Below are 24,264 nucleotides of genomic sequence, written 5' to 3'. Positions count from 1 at the left end.
TTGTGTCTTTCACGGGATTTAAACTGTCGGACATCTTACTATCCTTACTAAATAAATCTTATGAGTGCTGCCATTTCAATATCACTGTTTTTGAGATAAATTCTTAATTCTAAAATGCCAAAAATACCTTCTTGAGTACATATTAATTCTCCTCAACTTCCATAATATTGTCAAGGAGCAATAATATTATTATTTTTGATCAACATTTGATCAGTAATAATTTACACTCATATTTATAAAAATTTTGTATATAAAAAATATATAATTTGTACCTATTTTTATTAAAATTTACACACATAAATTAATATAATTTGTATCTATATTTTTCAGAATTTATATATTTGGATTAATAAAATTTATTTATTAAAAATAATTTAATCTTTATGATAATTAAATAAGGGTAAATCACCCATATAAACCAAGCAGAAAAAAAATTTACGTGATTCAACCAAACCAATAATTATTACAAGTTCAACTAAGAGGGCATTTTTATGTAATTCCAATTAACCTAATTTGAATTACACCTTCAATGTAATTCGAATCAACCTGATTCGAATTACATACACACGCACACACCCACTAATTCGAATCAACCTGATTCGAATTACACTCTGTAATTTGAATCAGGTTGATTCGAATTATACACACTACACATAGTAATTCGAATTGGCTAGATTTAAATTACTCATAATTTAATTCTGCCTATTCTTTTGTTAAAAAATTAATAATTGATTAAAAAATTAATAATTTAAAATTTAAAAAATATATATTTTTTATTTCATAGATTAAAAAAAAAGCTAACAAAATATTTAATTACGAGACTTCTTTAAAATATTAATGAGCTATCAATTCGAATTTCATACAATACTCTTTTGCCCATTTTTAATAGCTCATGAATATTATTTTATAAATTTTTTTCATAAATTTATTTAAATTATACCACAAAAAAATATTTTATTCTATACAAAATAATTAAAAAAAAGTGGCTTAAAAGATGTTAGGAGTACTATAAAAATTTGTAATGTCCTAATGGCTTAGGACATTAAAGAAATACTCTACATAATCAATAATAATTTAGAAATTAAAAAAAATATAGTTATAACAAGTATTTACCTAAATTAGTAGAATATTACCAAGTTTCATAGTACTCCTAACATTTTTTAGCCATTTTTAAAATTGTTTTGCATAGAAAATGACTTAAAATGCCCTCTATTCTATGCAAAACAATTTAAATTATTATTTAGCTTAAAAAATGTTAGGAGTACTATAAAGTTTGTAATATTCTAGTAATTTAGGTAAATATTGGTTATAATTATAATTTTTTTAATTTCTAAATTATTATTGACTATGTAGAGTAGTATTTCTTTAATGTCCTCATTCATTAGAACATTATAAATTTTTATAGTACTCTTACCATCTTTTAAGCCATTTTTTTTAAAATTATTTTGTATAGAATAAAATATTTTTTTGTGGTATAATTTAAATAAATTTATTAAATTTTTTTTTAAAATATTCATGAGCTTTTAAAAATGAGCAAAATAGTATTGTATGAAATTCGAATTGATAGTTCATTAATATTTTAAAGAAGTCTCGTAATTAAATATTTTGTTAGCTTTTTTTAATGCATTAAATAAAATATATTTTTTTAATTTTTAAATTATTAATTTTTTAATCAATTATTAATTTTTTAATAAAAGAACGGGCAAAATTAAATCATGAGTAATTCGAATCTGGCTAATTCGAATTATTATGGATAACGTGTGTATAATTCGAATCACCCTGATTCGAATTACTGTAATCAGGTTGATTCGAATTAGTGGGTGTGTACGTGTGTAGATAATTCAAATCAAGTTGATTCGAATTACATAGAGATAGAATTTAAATTAGACTGATTCAAACTATATAAAAATGTCTCTTGATTTATTTATGAACCAATTTTTAATTTGACTTATTTACAAATTTTTGCTCCTCTTAACTTATTGACGTGATTTGCCCATTAAATAATGACAAAAAATTAAAAATTGTTGGGCTGATGAGTTTCTCTTTGTCAAATTTAGTTTATCGTTAAGTTTCTTAGTCTGACAGAAAAAAATTAATTTGTCACATTAAAATTTTGGATATGGGTTTATCAACACTGCAAACTAAAGAGATAATTATTGCATAAAATAAGATTTGAACTTTTAACATTTATTTAAATAAATAAATAAGTTAACTATTAAAAACTTTAAATTGGTTATATTTTTGTCAAATTTGTTATATCAAAACTCAAATATGATTAAATTAAAAAAAAACTTGTAAACTAATTATTTAGAATTTTAGATAATATATATGTCTCGTTATTTATTAGAGTATCTCTAATAGAATATTTTTAGAATATTATTTTTAATATTTTAAAAATAAATTTTTTTAAAATTAAAATTTGTTTTAAAATTAATTAATAAAATATTTAAAAATAATATAAAATTTTAATTAAATTAAAATTAAATATAAAAGTTAAATTTTATTTTTAATTTTAAATTATTATTTATAACATATAATTCCATAAATATTTATATATTATTTTATAAAATTAAAATTAAAATTAAAATTAAAATTAAGCTCAGAGATACTGGTCGTCTCACTTTTGGGACAAATCCCAAAACGGATTACCACTTTCCAAAGTTTTTTCGCTTTGCGAACCGCGACACAAGCGATGCATTCGGATTTAATTTAACCATAAAAAGATAAAGATAAAATAGAAAAAGGGAAAAAGAGAAAAGATAAAGGATATTCAATAGGAATGCAATGTAGATGCGCAACGTGTCATCCTTTGATTGGATAGAACTTCATAGACGAGAAAGCGTTCTGTAGTCTGTACTATATATTCACACCAACCCCTTATATTATCGCCATCTCTCTTCTCTCTCTCTTCTCTCCTTTTGCATCAAATTGGAACATCATCATCAGGCAAACCCAATCTCTGCATATTCTCATTGCACTTTCGTCCCTTCCCTTCATACCTTTGTGTGTATGTGTGTATGCACTCGGCAACTGTGCGACACATAAATACATACACACATACATACAAGCATAAATAACATCACACACTTTCCACGGCTTCGTACATCATCATTGCTCTTCTTCTTGCTGCTATCTGATTTTGGCTTCGCGATTTCCTTCAATCCGTAGCTCTGATCCCAAATTCATGGCCACTCTCGCAAATCATTCTGACGGCGCCGTCAATGGCAACGGTTGTGACGGAATGCGTCCACTTCCCGAGAAGCTCATTATCGATACCGACCCTGGCATCGGTGAGCTCCAACTCGCTATTTCAATTGTGTAATTTTAATTTTCTAAAGCTAATTAGTTTTTGACGTAATTTAGATTATAGATTACGTTATTATCATGCTTTAGGTTGGAAGTATGAAAATTAATTTTTGATGTTCTTCAATCTGGTGTGCTGAAGGATATATGTGCGTTTAATAATTCTAATGAATTGAAAAATTAGAAAAGGAATTAGTCTTTTGTTGGTTATGCAGATGATAGCATGGCGATTATGATGGCATTTCAATGCCCTGAGGTGGAGATGCTGGGTTTTACCACCATTTTTGGTAATGTTGCTACCACAGATGCCACCCAGAATGCTTTGCTTTTGGTATGTGTTTTCTAGTTTCCAATTTTTAGCACATTTTTTTTTTATGTTTCTTGAACATGTTCTTGATTTGTGTTTTCACTATGCAAAAAGGATAGTGTGAGATCGCAGGCCGTCAAAATCTTCCTGTTGCAGAGGGTTCCCCTGAGCCATTGAAGGTAACTATTTAATATTTAGTTTGACCTTGTTCAATGTTTGGTCAAATTAAGTTTTAGAATTGTGCTTTGTTTTCCATTCCTTTGTCTCATCTTTGTGGGTCACCGGTCAAAATATTGCTGCCATGCCTCGGGCCCTACCCCCCACCCCCCTTTTATTTTTCCCACCTTTTGGTTGATTCTGTATTTCCAGTATTTTATTATGCTGACTTTTGTAAAAGGGTGGAGAGCCTCGTGTTGCTGATTTTGTTCATGGTAAAGATGGATTGGGTAACATATTCCTACCCCCGCCTACGACTAAGAAGATTGAGAAGAGTGCTTGTGAGTTTTTGGTAGAGAAGGTGTCTGAATATCCTGGTGAAGTAACTATACTTGCACTTGGACCGTTGACGAACTTAGCGTTAGTAAGTTTTCTTGGATTCCTCTTACTTTGTGATCTTGACCTTCTTAATTTAAAGCTTTTGTTGCATATATTTCTTGATCTGATAGTGTGATCTCTATTATTAGGCAATCAAAAGAGATTCATCTTTTGCAAGCAAGGTGAAGAGAATAGTTATACTTGGAGGTTCATTCTTTGCCTTGGGGAATGTTAATCCTGCTGCGGAAGCAAATGTAGGTGTTGGATTCCTCTGTTCTTTTCTCCTATATGAATTCAATATGGAGCTCCTTAACTTGCTTGATTGGACAGGATCTATCTCTATTTTGTTCAAGTGACCTATTTTCTTTTATACATTCATGGCTTCACCTAGGAAATTCTCGAAGATGAGCTAAGAAATAAGTATTGGGTTTAGCTAACAAGGGAGCACTTGTTAAGGTGTTAAATGTGGAAAGTTGATTGAAAGACTAAAAAGTTGAAGTTTCCAATACATTTATAAAGTATTTATCGAAAGAAAAACTTGAAAAATTTCTACTAACTTAATCTTAAGGGTAGTTTTAGCAAAATCGGTAAGTATAATAGGGATTAAGTTATCAACTAATGCAATTTTGTTAAATACAATAGCTGTTCTGTTACCACCTAATGCAGTTATGCGTGTGTAATTTATAATTCAGTTTTTGAATAAAGCTATTATACATCAGTTATTTCTTGGTTTTTAGATAAGCCTTTTTTTTTTTCCTTTACTCTCCCAACACATGAAGTAATCAGCTTGTAAGTTGTAGACGTATGTTATTTTTAGACATATGACTAGTTGAAGACTATCCACTATACATTTACTAATCGCCACACAACGTTTATTTATTTATTTTAGGAAGTTTAAACTTAAAGATCAGATTTTCATATCTTATCACATTGATTCTTAACCTAATGACTTTGTTCTTTTTGCAGATTTATAATGATCCCGAAGCAGCTGATATTGTATTCACCTCTGGAGCAAATATTGCTGTTGTTGGAATAAACATTACAACCCAAGTCAGACTGACAGGTGGGGTTGTAAACTCCCTGTTTGCTCCATTTTCTGGGCTATCTTTAGCTGTTCATTATTATTATTCTGAGTCAGTCACTGGAAACTGAATATTGTATTTTGGTCAGATGCTGATCTCCTTGACCTGAAGGAATCCAGTGGAAAGCATGCTAGTCTCCTGGGTGATATGTGCAAATTCTATAGGGATTGGCATGTAAAATCTGATGGTGTCCATGGTAATTTCACACGCTGCTTTGATGTTTCAGTTTATGCTCTTTAGGTCTGTATTGCAATGATAATATGATTTCTTCTTTCAGGAATATTCCTCCATGACCCTGTCAGTTTTGTGGCAGTTGTCCGTCCAGATCTTTTCACATACAGGAAAGGGGTGGTGAGGGTAGAGACGCAAGGCATTTGTACTGGTCATACACTTATGGACCAAGGATTGAAACAGTAATGTCCAAATTATAACCTGATTCTCTTTCACTTTCTTTCCAATGTTAATTTTTTACGCAAATATGATTTCTACTCAACACAAACTGGTTTTTTTATTTTTATTTTTATACAGATGGAATTCAAGCAACCCGTGGACGGGCTATTCTCCTGTTTCGGTTGCTTGGACTGTGGATGTTGAGGGAGTTCTTAATTATGTTAGGGACCTGTTGATGAAGCCCTGAAATATAGGCAATTGTACAATGCTTATGGCAGTTGTCAAAGCTTTGGAAAGTGATAGGCATGGTAGCTTCTAATTTCCAAGGCTATACATAGTGTTTCTTTCTCTCATTGTCAACCAGAACTCTCGGTATCTAGGGTTCATATTGGGTTTATCTTGTAAACCGATGAGTTCTTGCTCCCATTTGATGTAAAAGTTCATGTACTAATTCACGTGAATTGCTTTTTGCTTTGGTCTTTCATTAGTATTTTACTTTCAGAAGTAAAAGCAAGTGTCATTTTCCCCTGTTCCGAAACTTGCAGTGGCTTCTCATACTGGTTCCGGGGACCCCAAGCAACAGACTGCACCTTGTTTTGCATGAAAAATGGTAGTAAACTAATAATTCCGCAAGCATCTTGATAAAGTTAAAGGTAAGGAAGAACACGGAATCATTATAGGAATTGTTTGGCAATGCCATCAATTTTACGTGACCAAACCAACTTAATACTGCATATCTATGTGCAGGTAACTTAATGATATACGTAACTAACATTGAAAAATGTTTTTGGGTATTTAATTTATTGGGTTAACTAGTATCCAAAAGATTCAGTCGCTAACAAAAAATTTCAAAAAAATGTTATTGATAAAACAAACTCTCAAAAAATCTCCGAAAGATGTTATTGATAAAACAAACTCTGAATAATTTCAAAAGATAAAACAAACTGAATAATTTTAAAATAGAAAAAAAACTATTAAATGTTATTTTTTTAAGTAACAACTTTTATATTTAGCAAACAACTTATTTATTTGATTTAAATTTTTGTGATAACATTTGAATAAATATTTTAATTACTAAATTTTAAGGATGAAAAGATCTTATATAATGATTACAAAAATTTGCATCAAAATTTGATTTTTAAAATCATTTTTTAGAATATATATTTAATATTTAGTTCTTTTTGTCACGGTTTGAAATCCTTTATGCTTTATATGTCGTTAATTTTTTGGATTCTTTTTGTTAGCGATTTGAACTTTTGGATACCATTATGATAATTTATTCTCAATTTATTTTGTATGCTAGATGAAAGCATAATTTTGGATAAATCACACAAATAAAATGATTCTAGCTTAAAATTACACATCTCTTAAACTAAAATTAGTTACACAGCTCAAAATTATTTATTATGTGCTGCACATACATAATATAAATCGAGTCAATTTGATTCGATTTATATAAAAGTATTCAAGATATATAACAAATTTTAATTTAGGACATCTATCATAATTTCCGGTGAAATGTGAAACTCATTGGATGAATTTTACATTCTATCCAATTAAAAAGATGTATGTATGCCAATTTGGCGGGAAAAAAATTGCAAATTTCTTAGCTCTAAAGGGAACATGGCCTCAAATTTTCCTTCATCGTTTGAATTAAGAGCAGTTTTGCCATCTTACTCCTCAGTCTCAAATCTCACTAGAATCTCATATTGTAGTCTTAGATAAATAAAAAGTCAATATTATTAGACATGTTCATATTTAAAAAAAACTTTTAAATATATCAGTACATTAGTATTTTAGTAAATTTTAACTATTGATTTTAATTTTATATATATATATATATATTATATTATATTATATATTATATTATGTTTTTTATAATTAAAATCAATTATTAAAAATTATTAAATACTAGTATATCAATACACTTAAATATTTTTTAATGTTTAGTTGTGTGTTGCTATTGCTTAATCACAAACTTCTCTGCAAATCCCTCCCACATACTTAATTATTCTTAATTTTAATGTTTGCACAAAAGGTTATAGTTTGAACGATAAAAAGTTATGGGGTAATGCGATTCTTTCTACACCTGTAGAAGACAACTGTTGATATTAAAGTACCGTTTCGTGATATATAGTCATATAGGGATACTAATAGAGATAATTTTTGCTCCACTAAAACCTAAGAGAACATAAAGTTACAGTATAATGGGTCCCATTTTGTAAAGTGTTTTGTGCTAAAGTTGTTTAGGGGTGTATATGGTCCGGCTCGGTCTGAAAATCTGGTCTGGATCTGAATATTTTAGAGACTAATTGGGTGTGATTTTAATTGATCTAGAGATACAGGTCTTAAAAATACACCCAATCATTATTTAGGCACTACAAAAAATAAGGTTTAAAATGGTATTTAAATTACGGTGATTTTATGGCATTTTATGATGCTGCCATAATTAATTTGAATAAAATGGCAATTTTTGATAATTTTGGCGGTTGAAACTGCCATTATCAAAGCACATTGTTAAAAAAAAAAAAGCCCAAACGAAGGAAAACCGAAAAGCAAGGAAAACCTAAATATCTTAAATCGAATGTGTTCCCTTAACAAGGAAAACCCTAACATGCATTGCCACCACTGTCAAATCCAAAAATGACGATCTGTGCTCTGCTCCGGCAACGTTCTGCACCAGCGACTGCTCCAGCAACGATCTGCTCCAGTGAATGATCCGGCGATGATCTGCTCCAGCGAATGCTCTGGCGACGATTTTCTCAGCGTTCTCCTCCGACGAGATTGTGTGCTGTGAACTGAAACGCTGTTTCCAGCGATGATCTTCTCTGGTGGCGCGTTCTTCTCCTTCAGCGAGCTTTTATGATTTGGATTTGATATGAAGATTGCCGCTCATCTTATCGCCATCATTCATCTCTGTGCCATCGCAAGCAACACCGTTTTCAATCTGGCTCATCTCTTGACCGTGGCAAGCAACGCCGTTGTTGCTGCCTTCAGCAAGCTTCTACAGTTCGGTTTCGCGATCTCTATAACCTCTAATAGGTAACTCTTCGTTCTTTTAGATCTAATTCATGCTCTAGTAGGAAGAAACAAAGAATGTTAGTTCTATTTTTATTATTGTGTTTTTAACTTTCATTGATCTTTTGTGACGTTGTTGTTGTTGTTAACTTGTTACTGCTGCATTTTCTGTTGTATTGTTATTTTTTTGCTTCTGATTTTATTTAGTTTGAGACCTAATATGTTCTATTGAACTGATTAATCTACATCATTTGTCTGAAATTGGTACAAAACATGGCGTGTGTATATTTTCTTATGTAAGTGTTTGAATGATGGTTAAAGGCAATAATGAAGAGACACAAAGCACTGCTAATCTGTTCCATGAATGTTGTGTTAATGTTTGAATGATGTAAGTGTGTATTTTGGTTTTCAATTTTTGATTTTCTTGCTGATACAGAGGTATATAAAAGATCATAAAGGTGTTTGAACAAATTTTCTTCTGGATTGGAGGCTTTTGCCCCTCAGAAATTCTAAAGGTCATGCTTACTATCTAGTTAAATAAAAGATGTTGAGAAAGCCTCCTCATTGTGAATGAGAGCACCAGCTTTGCATGTAAATGGTGATATGATGCATTATTAATAATTAAAAAAAAAAACGTTTTGATTGCAGATTCTGGTCCCTAGGATTGAAACCATGATAAAGCAACAAAGGTCAGACATAAGCAACCTTGGAAAATCTTGTCAGCAAGCAGAAGATGCTCTTTCACAAGGCAAGGACAAACTTCAACAAATGGTTTTAGAATCTGTAATAGCAGGACAACTTGAAGAACAAACTAACACTCCAAACATGTCTACTGCAATGGAGAGATTAATAGGTCTAGTGAGCTTTGTGAACCAAGTAAGAAATTTACTTCACTTTCTTGAATGAAAAGCCGTTAGTTATATTCAAGTTAACTTCCACTGGTTTATTATTTTACCGTTGTGTCAGTGACAGCAATGATTGAACATAATTCTGCAATAAAGAATAACCCAATTTGATTTCAACAAATTTGTTTTAGAAGTGATGAAACTAGGAAACAATATAGTGTTGTTCCAACTCATGTTACTTAAAGGAAAAGAAAACAAACAAAAGAAAGAAATGAAATATCTTCATTCACTAACTTGAAGATTGAGCACTAGAAAATTGAAGGAAGCTTTACTATGTTTGAAACTTGACAAAATTGTCATTTATATGCTCATACCTTAGTTTTGGCATCCAGTTAACATGGGCTCTTGGTCAATGTTGCAGTATTAAAGGTGTTGGAAGCTGATAAATGCTTAGAGCTTGTTTTCGAGATTCCTCTGCTGTACTATTATTTTCTAAACTAGTTTATACTTCTAAAACCCTTCTAATATAAGTTTTAATTCTTAATTTCATAGGTACACAGGAAGAGGTATTTTTGTGGATCCTCCTTCTGTCTTCATGAGCAATAATACGTGGAGTCTTTTGTTGCCTGAAGGGTTTTAGATTGAAAATATGAAACTTGGTAACATTAGTAAGTTCCAAAATTCCAACACTAATTCCTTTCTTGTTTAGAATATCATCATATTCTTTGTTGACATTTTCACAGCCTTTACTTCACGTGACAAAATATTTCTCAAGGGCAGGGATACTTCTGAAGTTGCTGCAGTCTATTCATCTTACATATCAAAACTAAGATGATTTCTGGGGATATAGTCATATAGGGATACTAATAGAGATAATTTCTGCTCCACTGAAACCTAAGAGAACATAAAGTTACAGTATAATAGGTCCATTTTGTAAAGTGTTTTGTGCTAAAGTTGTTTACGGGTGTATATGGTCCGGCTCGGTCTGAAAATCTAGTCTGGATCTGAATATTTTAGAGACTAATTGAGTGTGATTTCAATGGATCTAGAGGTACGGGTCTTAAAAATAGACCCGATTATTATTTAGGGTGGAATTCGGGTTAAGGCGAACCCGGCTTTATCCAAACTATGTGCACCCTAAGAAAATTAAAAAAAGTACATATGTTTTAAATTAATTTTAATATTACATTATATTAATTATAAGTTTATTGTTTTATTTTTAAGTACACTTGTTGAATTAGAAAATAGATCAAAGAAGCATCAAAGTAGAATTTATAGACAAATTCAAGTTCAAATATAGATATCAACTTTTCGGTAACAAGTTTCTTCTTTATAAATAAGTACATCATATATAAGTTTCTTTTTAAATTATTGTTAAAACTTTAAATATCCGGTTTTTATCCAATTTAGACCTGATATAATTATGGTCTAAAAATATTTAGGTTTCATGGGGTCTGGAATCGAGTTAGGATCTAAATAATAGATCCAGTATATATTTAGGGTCAGATCTAAATTTAAACAAATTCGGTTTCATCTCACCATGTACATCCCTAAAATTGTTGCATATGCAAATTAATTAGTAGAGGTATTGATGGTTGACATTTTATTTAGTTTGAATATTTATTATGTATTAAGTCATAAATACAAAGATTTGTCCCAAAAAAAAAAGTCATAAAATACAAGGAAAATTTGGAGAAAGCGTAGTTATATGAAATACTGCCAAATTATAAACTAATTACAACCTTAATTAGTTTCAATATCAAACCATTACCCTCAATATTCGGTCTATTTGTTGTGTCACTAACAATTAAATACTATGTAAACTACAAACCATCCATATTTATCCAGGATTGTTGACAGTATTAATTTCAACTTTAATAAATAACACTAGTGATGTATCAAAATTTTTTTTTGGGCAAGAGATTCATCAATCATTCCTCCTTCCCAAATTAAAACTTTCTCTTTGCAAACTAAAATCATGGTGTTGCTTATTATTCTCTCTTTTTTTTTTTTTTGGATTAGTATGTCTAAAATCAGCTCAAGACTTTTGAGCTTATTTGATACACCATAAAATTTGAAGCGTTAGATTATATTAATAAATGATCTAATGGTTTATATTTAATTCATTGTTAATTTATTAAAAATTAAATTTAAAGATAATAATTCTTTTAATATTTTAAAATTGCCCAATATAAAATGTGAGAACCAAACTCCTGTTTGCTGCAGAGATGAGTCTCCGCTTCTTTCGTTACCCACTTCCTCTGCCTTCTTCCGCTTCACGATGAACCTCCGTTTCTTCTTCTATCCCCTTTCTGTCTGCCTTCTTCCTCTTCGCGATGTCCCTCCGCTTCTTCCTCTACCCACTGTCCCTGCCTTCTTCCACAACGACTCCATGATCTACTTCTTCAAGTTATAGAGCTCAAACTCTGTTGCTCGTGTTTTGTTTTTCTTCTCAAATTTCCCAAACCTTTTTAGGGTTTTGGTCAAAAGAGGTTGACCTTTAATGGAGTCTCGAATTTGGAACAAGTTCCGTATCGGTCAAAAAATTGGTAGCGGATCCTTTGGAGAGATCTATCTCAGTGAGCTTTCTCTCCTTTCTTTTTTTTGTGGTGGTATCAATATTCAAAAAATGAAGAGGTTGCGATTAAGCTTGTGAGTACTCTGATCTACCTGTGTTAATTTTGAAAAAGAAATAGTAATAATCAGGAGGGGCAGTTGCGGTGGCAAAAGGGAAGAGAAGAGCGATGGAGGAACCAGTGGACAAGGCCACTCTTTAGAAGCAGAGACACATGATCAAGAGTCTGCTGCTAGGTCCAGGGAATACAAACAGGTGCTTACCCCCTTTTTCCAATTTTTTTAAAATAAAGTTTCATTTTTTATATATTTTGATTTGATGTTTGAAAAATGGAGATTCTTATGTAGTAAGTGAGATTCACTATTCCTGAAAATCTCACTATTGGAGGGCTATAATTGTTGAGTTGGAAGGAACAGAAACTGATTTAAAGGTTAGATTTTTCAATCTTATGTCTATAACTTTAAATTACTTGTTGCAGCTTCTTGAGTTCGTCATTCAAGTATCCAGTTGTGAAAATTGGTACAGAAGATCAATCTTTTATTGACTTTGTTATGGTGATATGAAAAATTGTTGGTTGGATTTAGATCTAATTGATTATTGAATACCCTGTGAGCTATCAACAATGAGTGGAATAGATTCAAACTTTTTTAAAATAAAAAAGTTTATGAAAATTCCCGATGGCTTTTTATTGTGTTTTGTTTCCATTTTTTGCTTTAAACTAGTGGTATACTGTGTTGCATATGTATATTCTGAAATTTATGAAAAAGTTATTAACAATGTAAGAAGTTTAAAATGTTAGTATTTGATGCATATGCACATTCGATATGCATAGTTGAACAAAAATGAAGTGTTTGGGCATCATAAGTTGTGGAACATGTTAGATTTCCAGTAGTTGCAATAATACTAATTGTGTATGTCATTGTTTCCTTTAGCTTTTGGAAATGGATCTGAGCTTGTAATTTGAGATAGTGACATTACTGATATTGGATTTCCAATGTCACCATTTTGGCAATTTTTAATGTGGAAGACACTGAGTATATGTGTTTTGCAGCTCTTGTCCAGAAGCTTATAGATAGGGGCAAACATATTCTGGCTGTGAAGTATGTTTTTGAGTTTAACCTTATTGATAAGATATAATTAACACAAGTAAAGTTTACATTTGGCAGGGATATGAAGACAAGATTCTGCTTTATGGGTACAAAGCTTGTTGCATATGGAATATTCGTTCAATCCTAAGATACCACCAAAGGTGACAACGTCACCATTTTATTTCCTACTTGCTTTAAAAATTTTGTAAGACCTTGTTATTTGCTGCTCGTTGGGCTCTCTAGTGACTCTTGATTTTGGATTTGTTTTTTTTTTCTTTTTTTTGGTGATTTTAAATATCTAAAAATCAGATGCTAATCACAACTACCATAGACTTGGTTTTGGGATGCTCCAATGAATTGAGAAAGACCATTATGGACAACGCTAGTGAGCATTGGTTTCGACTCAACAAACTCAACCAACTGTAGATTATTTGTTATTTGTATACACTAGTTTGTGGTATCTAGTTTTCAGATTATTTAGTTACAATTCATGTTCACTTAAGACTTCTTTGTTTTGTTACTGGTGTTAAATTCTGCAACCAGATTGCTGCCACAAGTATTTCTATTTACACAAATTGTTTCTTCCTTGTGCTCTCTGTAAATCTCGTAAAATTAACGAATAATTAGTTAATAAATTAATTTTTTATAAAAGGAATTAGAAATATGAATTTATAGTTTAATGAGATAGATCTAATTAAAACAAGACTTTTGACACTAATATTAAAGAATTTGGCCCAAGATTGGGACAAAACGGGCCAAACTGGTCGAACCAAGCCCAACCCAACCCATGAACAAAATGAGCTTTAGCTCATTTCCTTCTTCCTCATTGTTGTTTCACACTGAAACATACAAGGGAAGAGAAAGAAGGCTTCCAAAACCCTTGTCTTCTATTCATATCACCATATCTTTTCACTCCGAACTCCGATCACCGCACCGTTTACGGCCACGCGGCTGTGGTGTCGATTCTCCTTTCCCCAAATTTTCAAAAATTGGATATATTGGGTGTTTAGATTTTGGTTCTTTTATATTATAGGATCTGATTAGCTTGGGAAAAATGTTTAATCATGCTCCATTGGTGCTTGGGTAAGGTGAGAATCCTTGAACCCTAGTTAATTCCTTGATTATGTGTGTTGGGTATTGAATTTTTGTTATACATGTGTGATAATATGTGTTAGGTGTATATATATGTATTTTAGAGTATAATTGAGGAGATAGAAACTTAATTGGAAACTTTGGAGGCTGACTTTTGGTGGTGGAACTTGTGAGCTTGCCTTGTGGGATTGTTCTTGGGTCGTACGAAGAAATCGGCCAAGGTATGATTTTGGTTTCTCGTATTTAGTATATAATGTCTTGTGAAAACTTAGGCTAGATGACCATAGGATAGGTTAGAATGCTAAATGATGATTTAATGATGATTGACAAAGTAATGAGAGTGAATATGTATATGTGATGCATTATTGATGATCTTATTAGTATAATTGATGTATGATTGGTTATAGTTGGATGTGGGGTTGTGTTGCTGTAAATGGTATGTTTTGGTGCTATTTGTAAGCATATAATGTTAGTAATGAGATATGTTTTGTGAAATATAATATTTGGCCGAACTTCAACGAGCCATAACTCGGCCTCTGGACCCTCCAAATTCCTTCCAACTTATTTCACATGAAAACTGGGTCCGTGAAGTTTATGCCGTTTGAAGAACAGATGAAAAATATTTTAAAACGAGAAAGTTATGCGCGTCGGAAGTTTGGTGTGCAAAACTGAAATTCTGCAGCACTTAGCATTTTTACCCATTCTGCAGAACTCGCGTACACGACACTTGTACGTGATGTGACCAACCCATTCGGGTTTGGCTTCTCACGTATGCGACCAAGGTGATGCGTACGTGAGCAGTGAGTTTGAGGGGTTGCGTACGCGACCACCTGCACGCGACATGACCAACCCTTTCGGGTTGGGTATCTCACGTACGCGAGCGAGGCAAAACGAGCCCACGCGTACGCGAGATTGTCCACGCGTACGCGAGATTGTCCACGCGTATGCGACGCCCCTGTTTCCAACAAAGTGAATTTTTTATTTTAAAATCTAATTTTGAACCTTTAAAGCGCTATTTTCACTGTTTTAGCTCCAAACCTTAGTTATGTGTTGATTGATGAGAAGAAGTTAGGACGGGGTGGTAACTTGGAGATGAAAAAAACTTGAGAAGTGATGAATTAGGTATGAGGAGATAGGGTTGTGGTTTCGCCCCACTTGTTCCAGGTTGGTTAGTATAGAGGCTGCCCGGTAGATACAAGGGTGTGGTTCGCCCCACTTGCTCTGAGAATATGAATGAATATGTGATGCAAATACATGATGTATATGTGATGCCATGGCTATAGTGAATGATTATGCAAAGATTATGAATGAATATGAACGATTATGTGGCGTATGCACTCATTTTTATCTGAGATACGAGTTTTTCTGGGTAAAGAGCAGTGGCTTGCCACCACATGTTTCAGATTGAGACTCGATACTCTGTTGACTCTACGTCATAAGGGTGACCGGGCACGTATAAATTCTCGGGAAGGATACCCCCAAATGAGAAAATGTTATATATGAGAAAAAGCTATGCATAGACTCTTGGGGATACGCGACGGGGGACAGTCCAGGGTTTAGCAGTCGAACTTGTCGGGTTGGCTTGATAATCGACAGATGAGACTCATTAGTCCTAGAACAGGCATACATCATATGTATATTGTTTGAATTGCTTGCTTGTGTATTAATTGAGAATGCCTAAGTGAATTCAATATGCTTAATTGTTATATTTGCCATCTGCAGTACTTGTATTCTACTTGTATTTGCTATTGTTTGCTTGCTTGTCTATGTGATTCCACCGGTGTTGGAGGTTTTAGAGGAAAGTGGATGATGGAGGGTTAGGTTTAAGGTTTGGTTGAGTTTAGAACCTTAGAGGACCACCTATTTAAGATTTTTGTTTTAGTTCTTTAAGTTTCACAATCTGAGTGTTGGAGTTCTAGGATTGCCTCTGGCTTTCCCGGGACCTTATATCTTATGTATGCAGCACCATTACCATACTGAGAACCCCGGTTCTCATTCCATACGATTATATGTGTTTGTCAAATGTAGGTCGAGAGGTACCTCGCTAGGTGTCTGGAGATCTCTGCAGCGAAGTGGGCTTTTGGGATTTTATATCTTGTTCCATTTTGTTATATCTATATGTATAGACTCTCCTTATGTATATATATGCTTTACTTTTGCACCTCATAGAGGTTTATGGAGAACTAGGGTTACTTTTATGTATTTTGGATTACGGATTTCTATATGTATGTATATAAATATTCTCCGGCCAGCCTTAGCTTCGCAAGCTGAGTTAGGAGCTTGTTTATTCTGTATCCTTGACTTTCTATTCTAACTTTATATATATATATATATATATATGCTTATGTACCTTAGTTTTCTTCGTACGCAAATAATCCTTATTCCTGAGCGTTGCGCTTTTAATTTTACGATTTTTGCTTTATCTATTCTTCAAGGCTCCTCGTATACTACGTTCTTTCAATTATATATATATTATTTTAGAGGTCGAAATACCACACTAGCTTTGTTTTATGACTTAAGCGTAAAGCTCTATGTGGTAGGGTGTTACATTATGGTATAAGAGTAGTTCGTTCTTGTAGAGCCTGAGGAACGGATTGACTATGCTTCTGAGCATACTCTGAGTCATGTTTATGTGCTATTTAGGATATCTAACTGATATACATAGCATAAAGTTCATGAGCATGCATTTGAAACTTTGAAGCACTAGACTTGAGTTATTGAGACTAATCACCTTGATATCACTTGTTTGGTATGAACAAAAACCAAATGGCGTCTGGTGGGCATGGTCATGGGCGTAATTGAGGTCGTGGTTGGAGAGGTAACGAGGTAACCATATCGGTAGGGAGTTTGACCGATTTCATTACCGCTATGACGAGCGCTACTGCTGCTATTAGTGCTGTTGCTGCTAGACCTGCCGAGCGATGGGTATGATGGGACAACAAATTGGAGATGGCAACGAAGGTGGTAACTAACATGAGGGCGGAGATAATATTTCGAGCGCCGTGGTACCAATGGAGATGGTGAGTTATCCGGAGTTAGTTAACACGGGTCAAGTAATGGGAGAAAGCTCGAGAAGGACTGTGGTGTTAAGGAGAGACTGCCAGGAATCTTACATAAAGAAAAAGGGAAAGAAGATTACACTTAGGAGCCAAAGTTTCAAAAGGGGCATTATGTCACTTTCACATTCTCAGTGCCAGAACATTAACCGAAGGAACAACAACTGTCAGGGGCAGGATTCAGGAGAGCAGACTAGTACTCAACCGAAAGACTTAAAGTGTCTAAGATGCAAAAAGTATCATCCAAACAGACCATGCAGGGTTGGACTAGGCGTATGTTACAAGTGCGGGAAACCAGAGCATATGACTCGTAATTGTCCACACAGGAAAGGACGGGATGTAGCTAAATCTGATTCTCAGACCCGCGGTAATTGTGAACTAGTAGTTGAATTTCTGACTACCTTGCATAACATTAGTATGTGACATCCATTCATAACATATGACAAGTTTTGATAATCATGGAGTCCAAGTGAATGGTTAGTTGAAGAGTATCAGTTGTTGAGACAGAGCGATATTTAGTTAATAAAGAGAAGTGGCTAGGCTCTTGAAGGTTAAGCATCAGAGTGACGCAGTAGAAGCGGGTTAGATTATATTTAAGAGATCGGGAGTGTTGAGAGCTATGTAGAGCTATCTTTTGAAACCCAGTGGCGGTAAACTATGAGGAAGAGGAATGGAACAGATTCAACCTTTAGCTACAAATTGTTTAAGAGGCGAGTGAAGATGAGGCCAAATCCCTATTGCGAGAGAGTTTCTGAGGTAATCCCTGAAGGTATACCAGAATTTTCATCTCAAGGAAAAAGTGAGTTTGTGATAAACTTTGTGCCGAAAGCTAGATCAGTTTTGATTTCACCCCAAGCGAAGACACCATTATAATCGGTAGAACTTAAGAATCAAGTTGAATGAAGTACTAGAAGAGAGAATTGTCCGACCAAGTATTTTCCTGTGGGAAGAGCTGATTATGCTGGTAAAAAAGAAAGAGAACGGCATGAGGCTTTATGCAAGAGGGAGGGTGTAGACAGATCTTCGCGATTCGACCTAATCTTTCTTTTGAAAGCTGCATTGAAACTCTATCCGGAGTTCTTTTTAAATGATTTGCTCATCTCTCCAGTATTACTCCTTACACACATAAATCTTGTTTCTTCCATGATGAGCCTGAGCTTGTCTTGGTATAATCACGTAATTCTTGAATCTTGAGAACTTGCTGTGAGTAGAGTTGCTCTCAGTCACAAACCGTATTCTTCAAAATCAGCTGAGCTTTCCTTGTCACTATACGCTTAGTTCTTTCTATCAAAGGCTCTTGATTTGAACTCTTTTCTTGAGATGCACCTTAGTTCCTCTTCTTGTACATTTCATTATTTCTGTGCAACTCTATTTGATCATATACAAGAATTTCTTTTGATTTCTGGTGAACACCGTTTGTGTTGCTTGTTTGTCTCTTTGAACATAACATCTTTTTCAAAATAAACTCGTACTGGATTTTGCATCGCACACAACTCTTAGATACAACCATTAAGGTGTTAATTACTTAGAACAAGACTTCTGAACGCGAAAAATAAGCCTGTGACACTACGAAGAATTTTGGAGCCTTAATTCTTGTCAACTATATTATCTACGGTTAAGTTAACACGATAGGATATACCTTTTGTAGCGGATACCCTGAGCAAGAAGGTTTTAAAGAATCCTTGGATGTTAATCCCAGAAGAAGGAATGCTAAGTGAGTTGAAGTTTTAAGTTGGATATTGAGAGTATGGTGAGAGGTGTCGCACTAAATCTATTGCAATTTTAAAACGTGGTAAAGATGAGATATATGATATAACAATCCGAATTTTTGAAAATTAAATAATGAGTTATTCAAGATTTATTATTTTATTTAAAAAATTTTTTTTTCTAAAAATAATTAAATTAAATTTTATAATACTTTGAATTTAAAATTCATCAAAATTTTTAAATAATTTTTATTATAATAAGATATTTCAAAAAAAATAAAAGAATCATCATCATCAATTGTTCTTCTTCCCATTGACCGAAAGCCTTTAAGGGAATCAAAGAACGAAACAAAAAAGGAAGGTGGCTTAGTATGCATGTAAATATATATATAAAACCAATGACACGTAAGTCTCTGCATGTGTCACCAAACTAATCTAATTATTATATTACCCTTAGTCATCCTCATCATCAGTGGTTTCATTGAGGAAAAAAAAACAGAGAGAGAAATGACCGTGGGTGAGAGAGACCAAAGCTTTCTTCGAAGAATATTTGATAATAAAATAGAATAAATGATGAAAATTTAATTTATTTTTATTTTTTTATTTAAAAAATTTGAAAAAAAAATATAATAATAAAAAATAAAATTATAAAAAATTAACAAAAAAAATAAAAAATAAGTTGTGTCTTTTGTTAGTGTCTCTGTGTTCTTCTTGTTAAGATGGACACAAAATACACTAATTCAGTGTCTCTCTATGTCTTATCTGTCAAACACCATTTTGTGTCTCAATGTTTCTGTCTAAGTGTCCTGTCCCTGTAAACAAACGCAGCCTAAATGTCACTGTATTAATGAATAGAGACTCTTAAAATAAGGGTCACAAATTAAGTTAAATATACATTCAATTTGGTGTAGTGTAGGCATTTATGATTTGAGATTAGTTTTTTTTTAAATTATTAGTGTTTACAGTATTAAACACCTCAAAACATTTTTGGGTTTATAGGAGGTGTTCCGAAGATTACCTGAAACGGTGATTTGGGTCTGAACGTGAGTTCTAGACTCCTTCTGAGGCAGTGCCTGACTTGTGCTAGTGTCGAGATGCCGTTGTCCAAGTTCCTTGTGAGGAGGTGTGGATGATACCTGTAAGAGACTCCGATGCTTAAGTTAGCAAGTGTAAACCCCACATAATTAATTATTAATAAAAAATTAAGAAATTAAATTTTATTAATATAAAGAGGTAGAAATATTAAAAATATAAATTTCGATACTAATTTTAAAGAATTTCGGTTGGATTGGGCCCAAACCAAGCCCAGGCCCAACCTATAAAATGCCAAGTTCAGCTCTTTCTTCCCCAAAAACACTAAGGACACGCAAAAAGGCAAAAGAACACAAGGGAGAAAACACAAAACAGTTGTCCAATTTTAACCTCACATATCTTTCAATTACCGAACTGTTTGTAGCCACGCGACCACCGTGTCGAGCTTTACAAAATCCACCCAACAATTTGGTAAGGAAATCTCAATTTCTCACTCAGCCTTCCTCTCCTAAAATTCAAAATTTGGGTTTTTGAGTTTGATAAAATTGTGTGTTTTTTATGTTCTAGGCTTGAATTAGCTTGAGGGAACTGATGGATTTTTGTTCATTTGATATATGGGTAAGGTAAGAACCCTCAAAACCCTTGTGAATTCTTTGATTATATGAGATTGGGTATTGAGCTTGTATATATGGATGTAATGATATGAATTAGGTCGTATATATGTGTTTTGGAACATATTTAGGGAGGTTGGAAGCTTGGATTGAGCATTGGGTTTTGAAATCTTGGTGGGGGAGGCTTGAGATTTTGCAAATTGAGGTGTCTTTGTCTTAGGAGGAATCAGCCAAGGTATGATTTTGGTTTCTCGTAGATAATATGTAATGTCATGTGAAAACATAGGCTAGATGCATATAAGATAGGTTGGATTGTTAATGGTTAGCAATATTGATGAAAATGTTGAGATTGTTATGAAATAGTGTTGATTAATGTGGTTGATAAAGAAAGGTGCATGATTTTTTATGATTGTGGGATTTGTTGAGTAATATGTATATGAAATAGAGGAATTCTTGAATGGTTTGAGGTGGTGGTGTATTGTTGAGAGGAATGGAAGTATGTGAACATGTTTGAATGACTTAGTGCTGTTTTGGGATTAAGAATTTCGGGATTAAAATTGAGAATGTGGTAAAAATGGAGGTTTAGTAAATTTTATAAAAATATGATTTTTGACCGAACTTCGGCGGGCCATAACTCGGCTTCTGGACCCTTAAACTTTTTCAAACTTATTTTAAAAGAAAATTGGGTCCGTGAAGTTTACGCCGTTCAAAGAACAGACTAAAATGATTTTTAACAAAAAAAGTTATGCGCGTCGGAAGTTTGGTGTGTAAAAGTGAATTTTGCAAGACTTAGAAGCTTTTTAACATTTATGGAGGACATGAGTACGCGAACACACACGTGACGCGGACGTTCGGCTCTGTCCAGACATCTCGCGTACGCGGGCATGTGCATGCGTATGCGAGAGGGGAGTTTTACAGGCTCACGTACGTGGGCAAGTGCCACACGATGTGGGACATCTCCTCTGTCTGAGGGGCTCACATATGCTGACATGGGTCGCGTACACGAGTTGGGCAAGTGACACCCCCGGTACACAAAACATGGCATGCGTACGCGGAACCCCTGTTTTTGAGAAAAGTGGATTTTTGTGATTTTCAACTTATTTTCTAACTTCCAAACCTCTATAGTTACCTCCTAAAGTCCCAATTTAGTTTTTAAATCATAAAGAGAGGGGTAAACTTAGAGAATGAGTTAACTTGATAGTGAAGAAAGCTTTGAAGTAATGATTTGTGGTTGAGGAAATGCGAGAATGACAATGGTGTTCTGAATAATCACAAAATTGATAATGAATGATTGATATTGAATTATTTCTTGGCTTATGCACTTCCACGTATCGGAGATACGAGTTTTCCTGGGTAGATGCAGTGGCTAGCCACCACTCACTCCAGGTTGAGACTCGATACTCTATTGACCCTATGTCGCAAGATGTGGCTGGGCACTTTGACTTCCCGGAAATTCCCCCAATGAGCTAAGTTTGATGATTGATTGTAAAAGCTATGCATAGACTCTTGGGGATGCGCACACAGAGGGACTGTCCAGGGTTAGCTACTGGACATGTCGGGTTTGGTTATATAACCGACAGATGAGACTCATCAGCCATAGGACAAGCATACATCATATGCATTTGTTTATTTTGTTTGAATGTGCATTACTTGGGTTTTCCTATTCAACCAACTATGCTTACTTGCTATATGTTCTACCTATTGTAACTGTATCATACCTGTATTTTCCTTATCTGTATTGTTTGTCTATTCAACTGAGATACCCCTTGTCCGGCGGAGGAGTGACGAGGGAAGTTCCACCGGTATTTCAGAGGGTTGGAGGAAGAAGAAAGTGAGGGGTTAAGTTAGAATTAAGTATAAATCTTGGAAACCATAAATAGTCTACCTAAATTATGGTTTAACTTATTCCCTTAAGTTTAATTCTATGTATCGAAGTTCTAGGATCACCTCTGACTTTCCAAGAATCTTATATATTATGTATGTTGATACCATTACCATGCTGAGAACCTCCGGTTCTCATTCCATACATATGTTGTCATTTTTTTTCAGATGCAGATCGAGAGGCACCTTGTTAGGCGTCTGGAGTTTCCTTGGCAAGCGAAGTTGGGATGCTATCTTTTGTACTTTTGCTATATATATGTTTAGACTCCTCCTTTGTACATGCTTTACTTTTGTCCCTCTTAGAGGCTTTTTGGAGAAATAGGTGTTTACTTTATGTATTTTGGGATATTTGGGTTGTATATATATGTATATGATATTCTCCGGCCGGCCTTGACTTTGCAAGTCGAGTCTGGAGCTTGATATTCTGTAGTTTGGATTCTCTATTCTATGTATATATATTTCTTTTCTTTCCTTCCTACCTAAGGCTCCATTTACGCAAGCGATGCACTTTCCTTTTTGCGACTTGTTGCTTAAGTTTACCTTTAAGGCTCCTAGATAATAACTTTCCTTTCAACTATACTACATATATATTTTATTTTAGACGTCGTAATACCATGCCACCTGTAACACCCTACCACATAGAGTCTTATGCTTAAGTCATAAAACTGAGGTGGCGAGGTATTACGACCTCTAAAAGTAAAATTATATATATAATATAGTTGAAAGGAAATTTTATTTAGGAGCCTTTGAAGGAGAGTTTAAAACAAAGGGCACAATACTCACGTAAATGGAAAAGTTGTGTATGAAGAAATGTAAGATATATATATGAATAATAAAAAAGGAGTGTCAAAGATACAAATATTCAAGCTCCAGGCTCAACCTACGAAGCCAAGGTTGGCCGGAGAATATTTACATAAATATACATAGCCCAAAATATCCCAAAACAGATAAAACAACAACCTGTTTCTCCACATCGACCTCTAAGGGGGACAAAATAAAGTTAAATATACAGAGGAGAATCTAACTGTAGAATAATACACATAGAAGCTCAAATACGGAGCCCCAAGATATAACACTTCGCTTGCAGAATGAACTCCAGATGCTTACCGAGGTGCCTCTCGACCTGCATATGAAAAACAACAATATCGTATGGAATGAAAACCAAAGATTCTCAGCATGGTAGCAGTGCCCACATAACTAACATATAATATCTCGAGAAAGCCGAAGGCGATCCTAGAACTTCTGACAACAGATTCAAACTTAAAACTATTCTTTACAACCATAAATAAGCCATAAACAAAGTAGGGTAGCTAAGGGTTCAAAATTCTAACTAAACCCAATTTGATCCTTTTGCCTTTCATTTTCCTCCGTTCTTCCAAAACTTCATAGCACAGACAACCAAAATACAGAAAAAGCAAGCACAAATAGAATACAATTACAGCAGGTAGCAAATTTAGCAAGTAGGTATAATAATCACATAGGCAAGCCCAATTAATGCAAAATCAAACAAGACACACAAATGCATATGATGCATGCCTGTCCTATGGCTGATGATATCATCTATCGGTTATATAGCCAACCCGACACATCCTGGTAGCTAACCATGGACAAAAACACCCATTGCGGAGCAAGTGGGTTTGAGCTACAACCCCTTGCTACTACCCGATCATCCCAGAGCCAGTGGAATCACCACTACTGCGGCTACTACCCAGGCGGGTGTTTAAAAGCTCAACCTAGAGCAAGT

General features: G+C 33.8%; 1 protein-coding gene and 2 long non-coding RNA genes across 4 annotated transcripts; all 3 read left to right on the top strand.

Moving 5' to 3' along the window:
* Window positions 1-2,871: 2,871 nt before the first annotated feature.
* LOC112754494 (uridine nucleosidase 1) lies at window positions 2,872-6,100 on the top strand. Its single transcript, XM_025802150.3, has 9 exons — window positions 2,872-3,290; window positions 3,519-3,634; window positions 3,730-3,789; window positions 4,008-4,190; window positions 4,294-4,398; window positions 5,111-5,207; window positions 5,315-5,422; window positions 5,504-5,639; window positions 5,755-6,100. The coding sequence occupies exons 1-9, from the start codon at window positions 3,185-3,187 to the stop codon at window positions 5,861-5,863; spliced, it is 1,020 nt and encodes a 339-aa protein (XP_025657935.1). The 5' UTR covers window positions 2,872-3,184; the 3' UTR covers window positions 5,864-6,100.
* A 2,007-nt stretch (window positions 6,101-8,107) lies between these two features.
* On the top strand, window positions 8,108-10,682 carry LOC140180353 (uncharacterized). 2 transcript variants are annotated; one of them, XR_011874381.1, is made up of 4 exons: window positions 8,108-8,658; window positions 9,283-9,510; window positions 10,032-10,147; window positions 10,223-10,682. It is a non-coding gene; the product is annotated as an uncharacterized lncRNA (long non-coding RNA). The 2 variants fall into 2 exon arrangements; XR_011874380.1 differs by lacking the exon at window positions 10,223-10,682 and having other exon boundaries at window positions 10,032-10,213.
* Window positions 10,683-12,178: 1,496 nt separating this feature from the next.
* On the top strand, window positions 12,179-13,736 carry LOC112754493 (uncharacterized). Its single transcript, XR_003178581.3, has 4 exons — window positions 12,179-12,309; window positions 12,402-12,484; window positions 13,221-13,303; window positions 13,452-13,736. It is a non-coding gene; the product is annotated as an uncharacterized lncRNA (long non-coding RNA).
* The last annotated feature ends 10,528 nt before the right edge of the window (window positions 13,737-24,264 follow it).

This window comes from Arachis hypogaea, chromosome 16 (genome assembly GCF_003086295.3).
Source record: "Arachis hypogaea cultivar Tifrunner chromosome 16, arahy.Tifrunner.gnm2.J5K5, whole genome shotgun sequence".
Taxonomy (NCBI): domain Eukaryota; kingdom Viridiplantae; phylum Streptophyta; class Magnoliopsida; order Fabales; family Fabaceae; genus Arachis; species Arachis hypogaea.
Note: the sequence above shows the minus strand (reverse complement) of the source record. Positions and strands in the feature narration are given on the sequence as shown.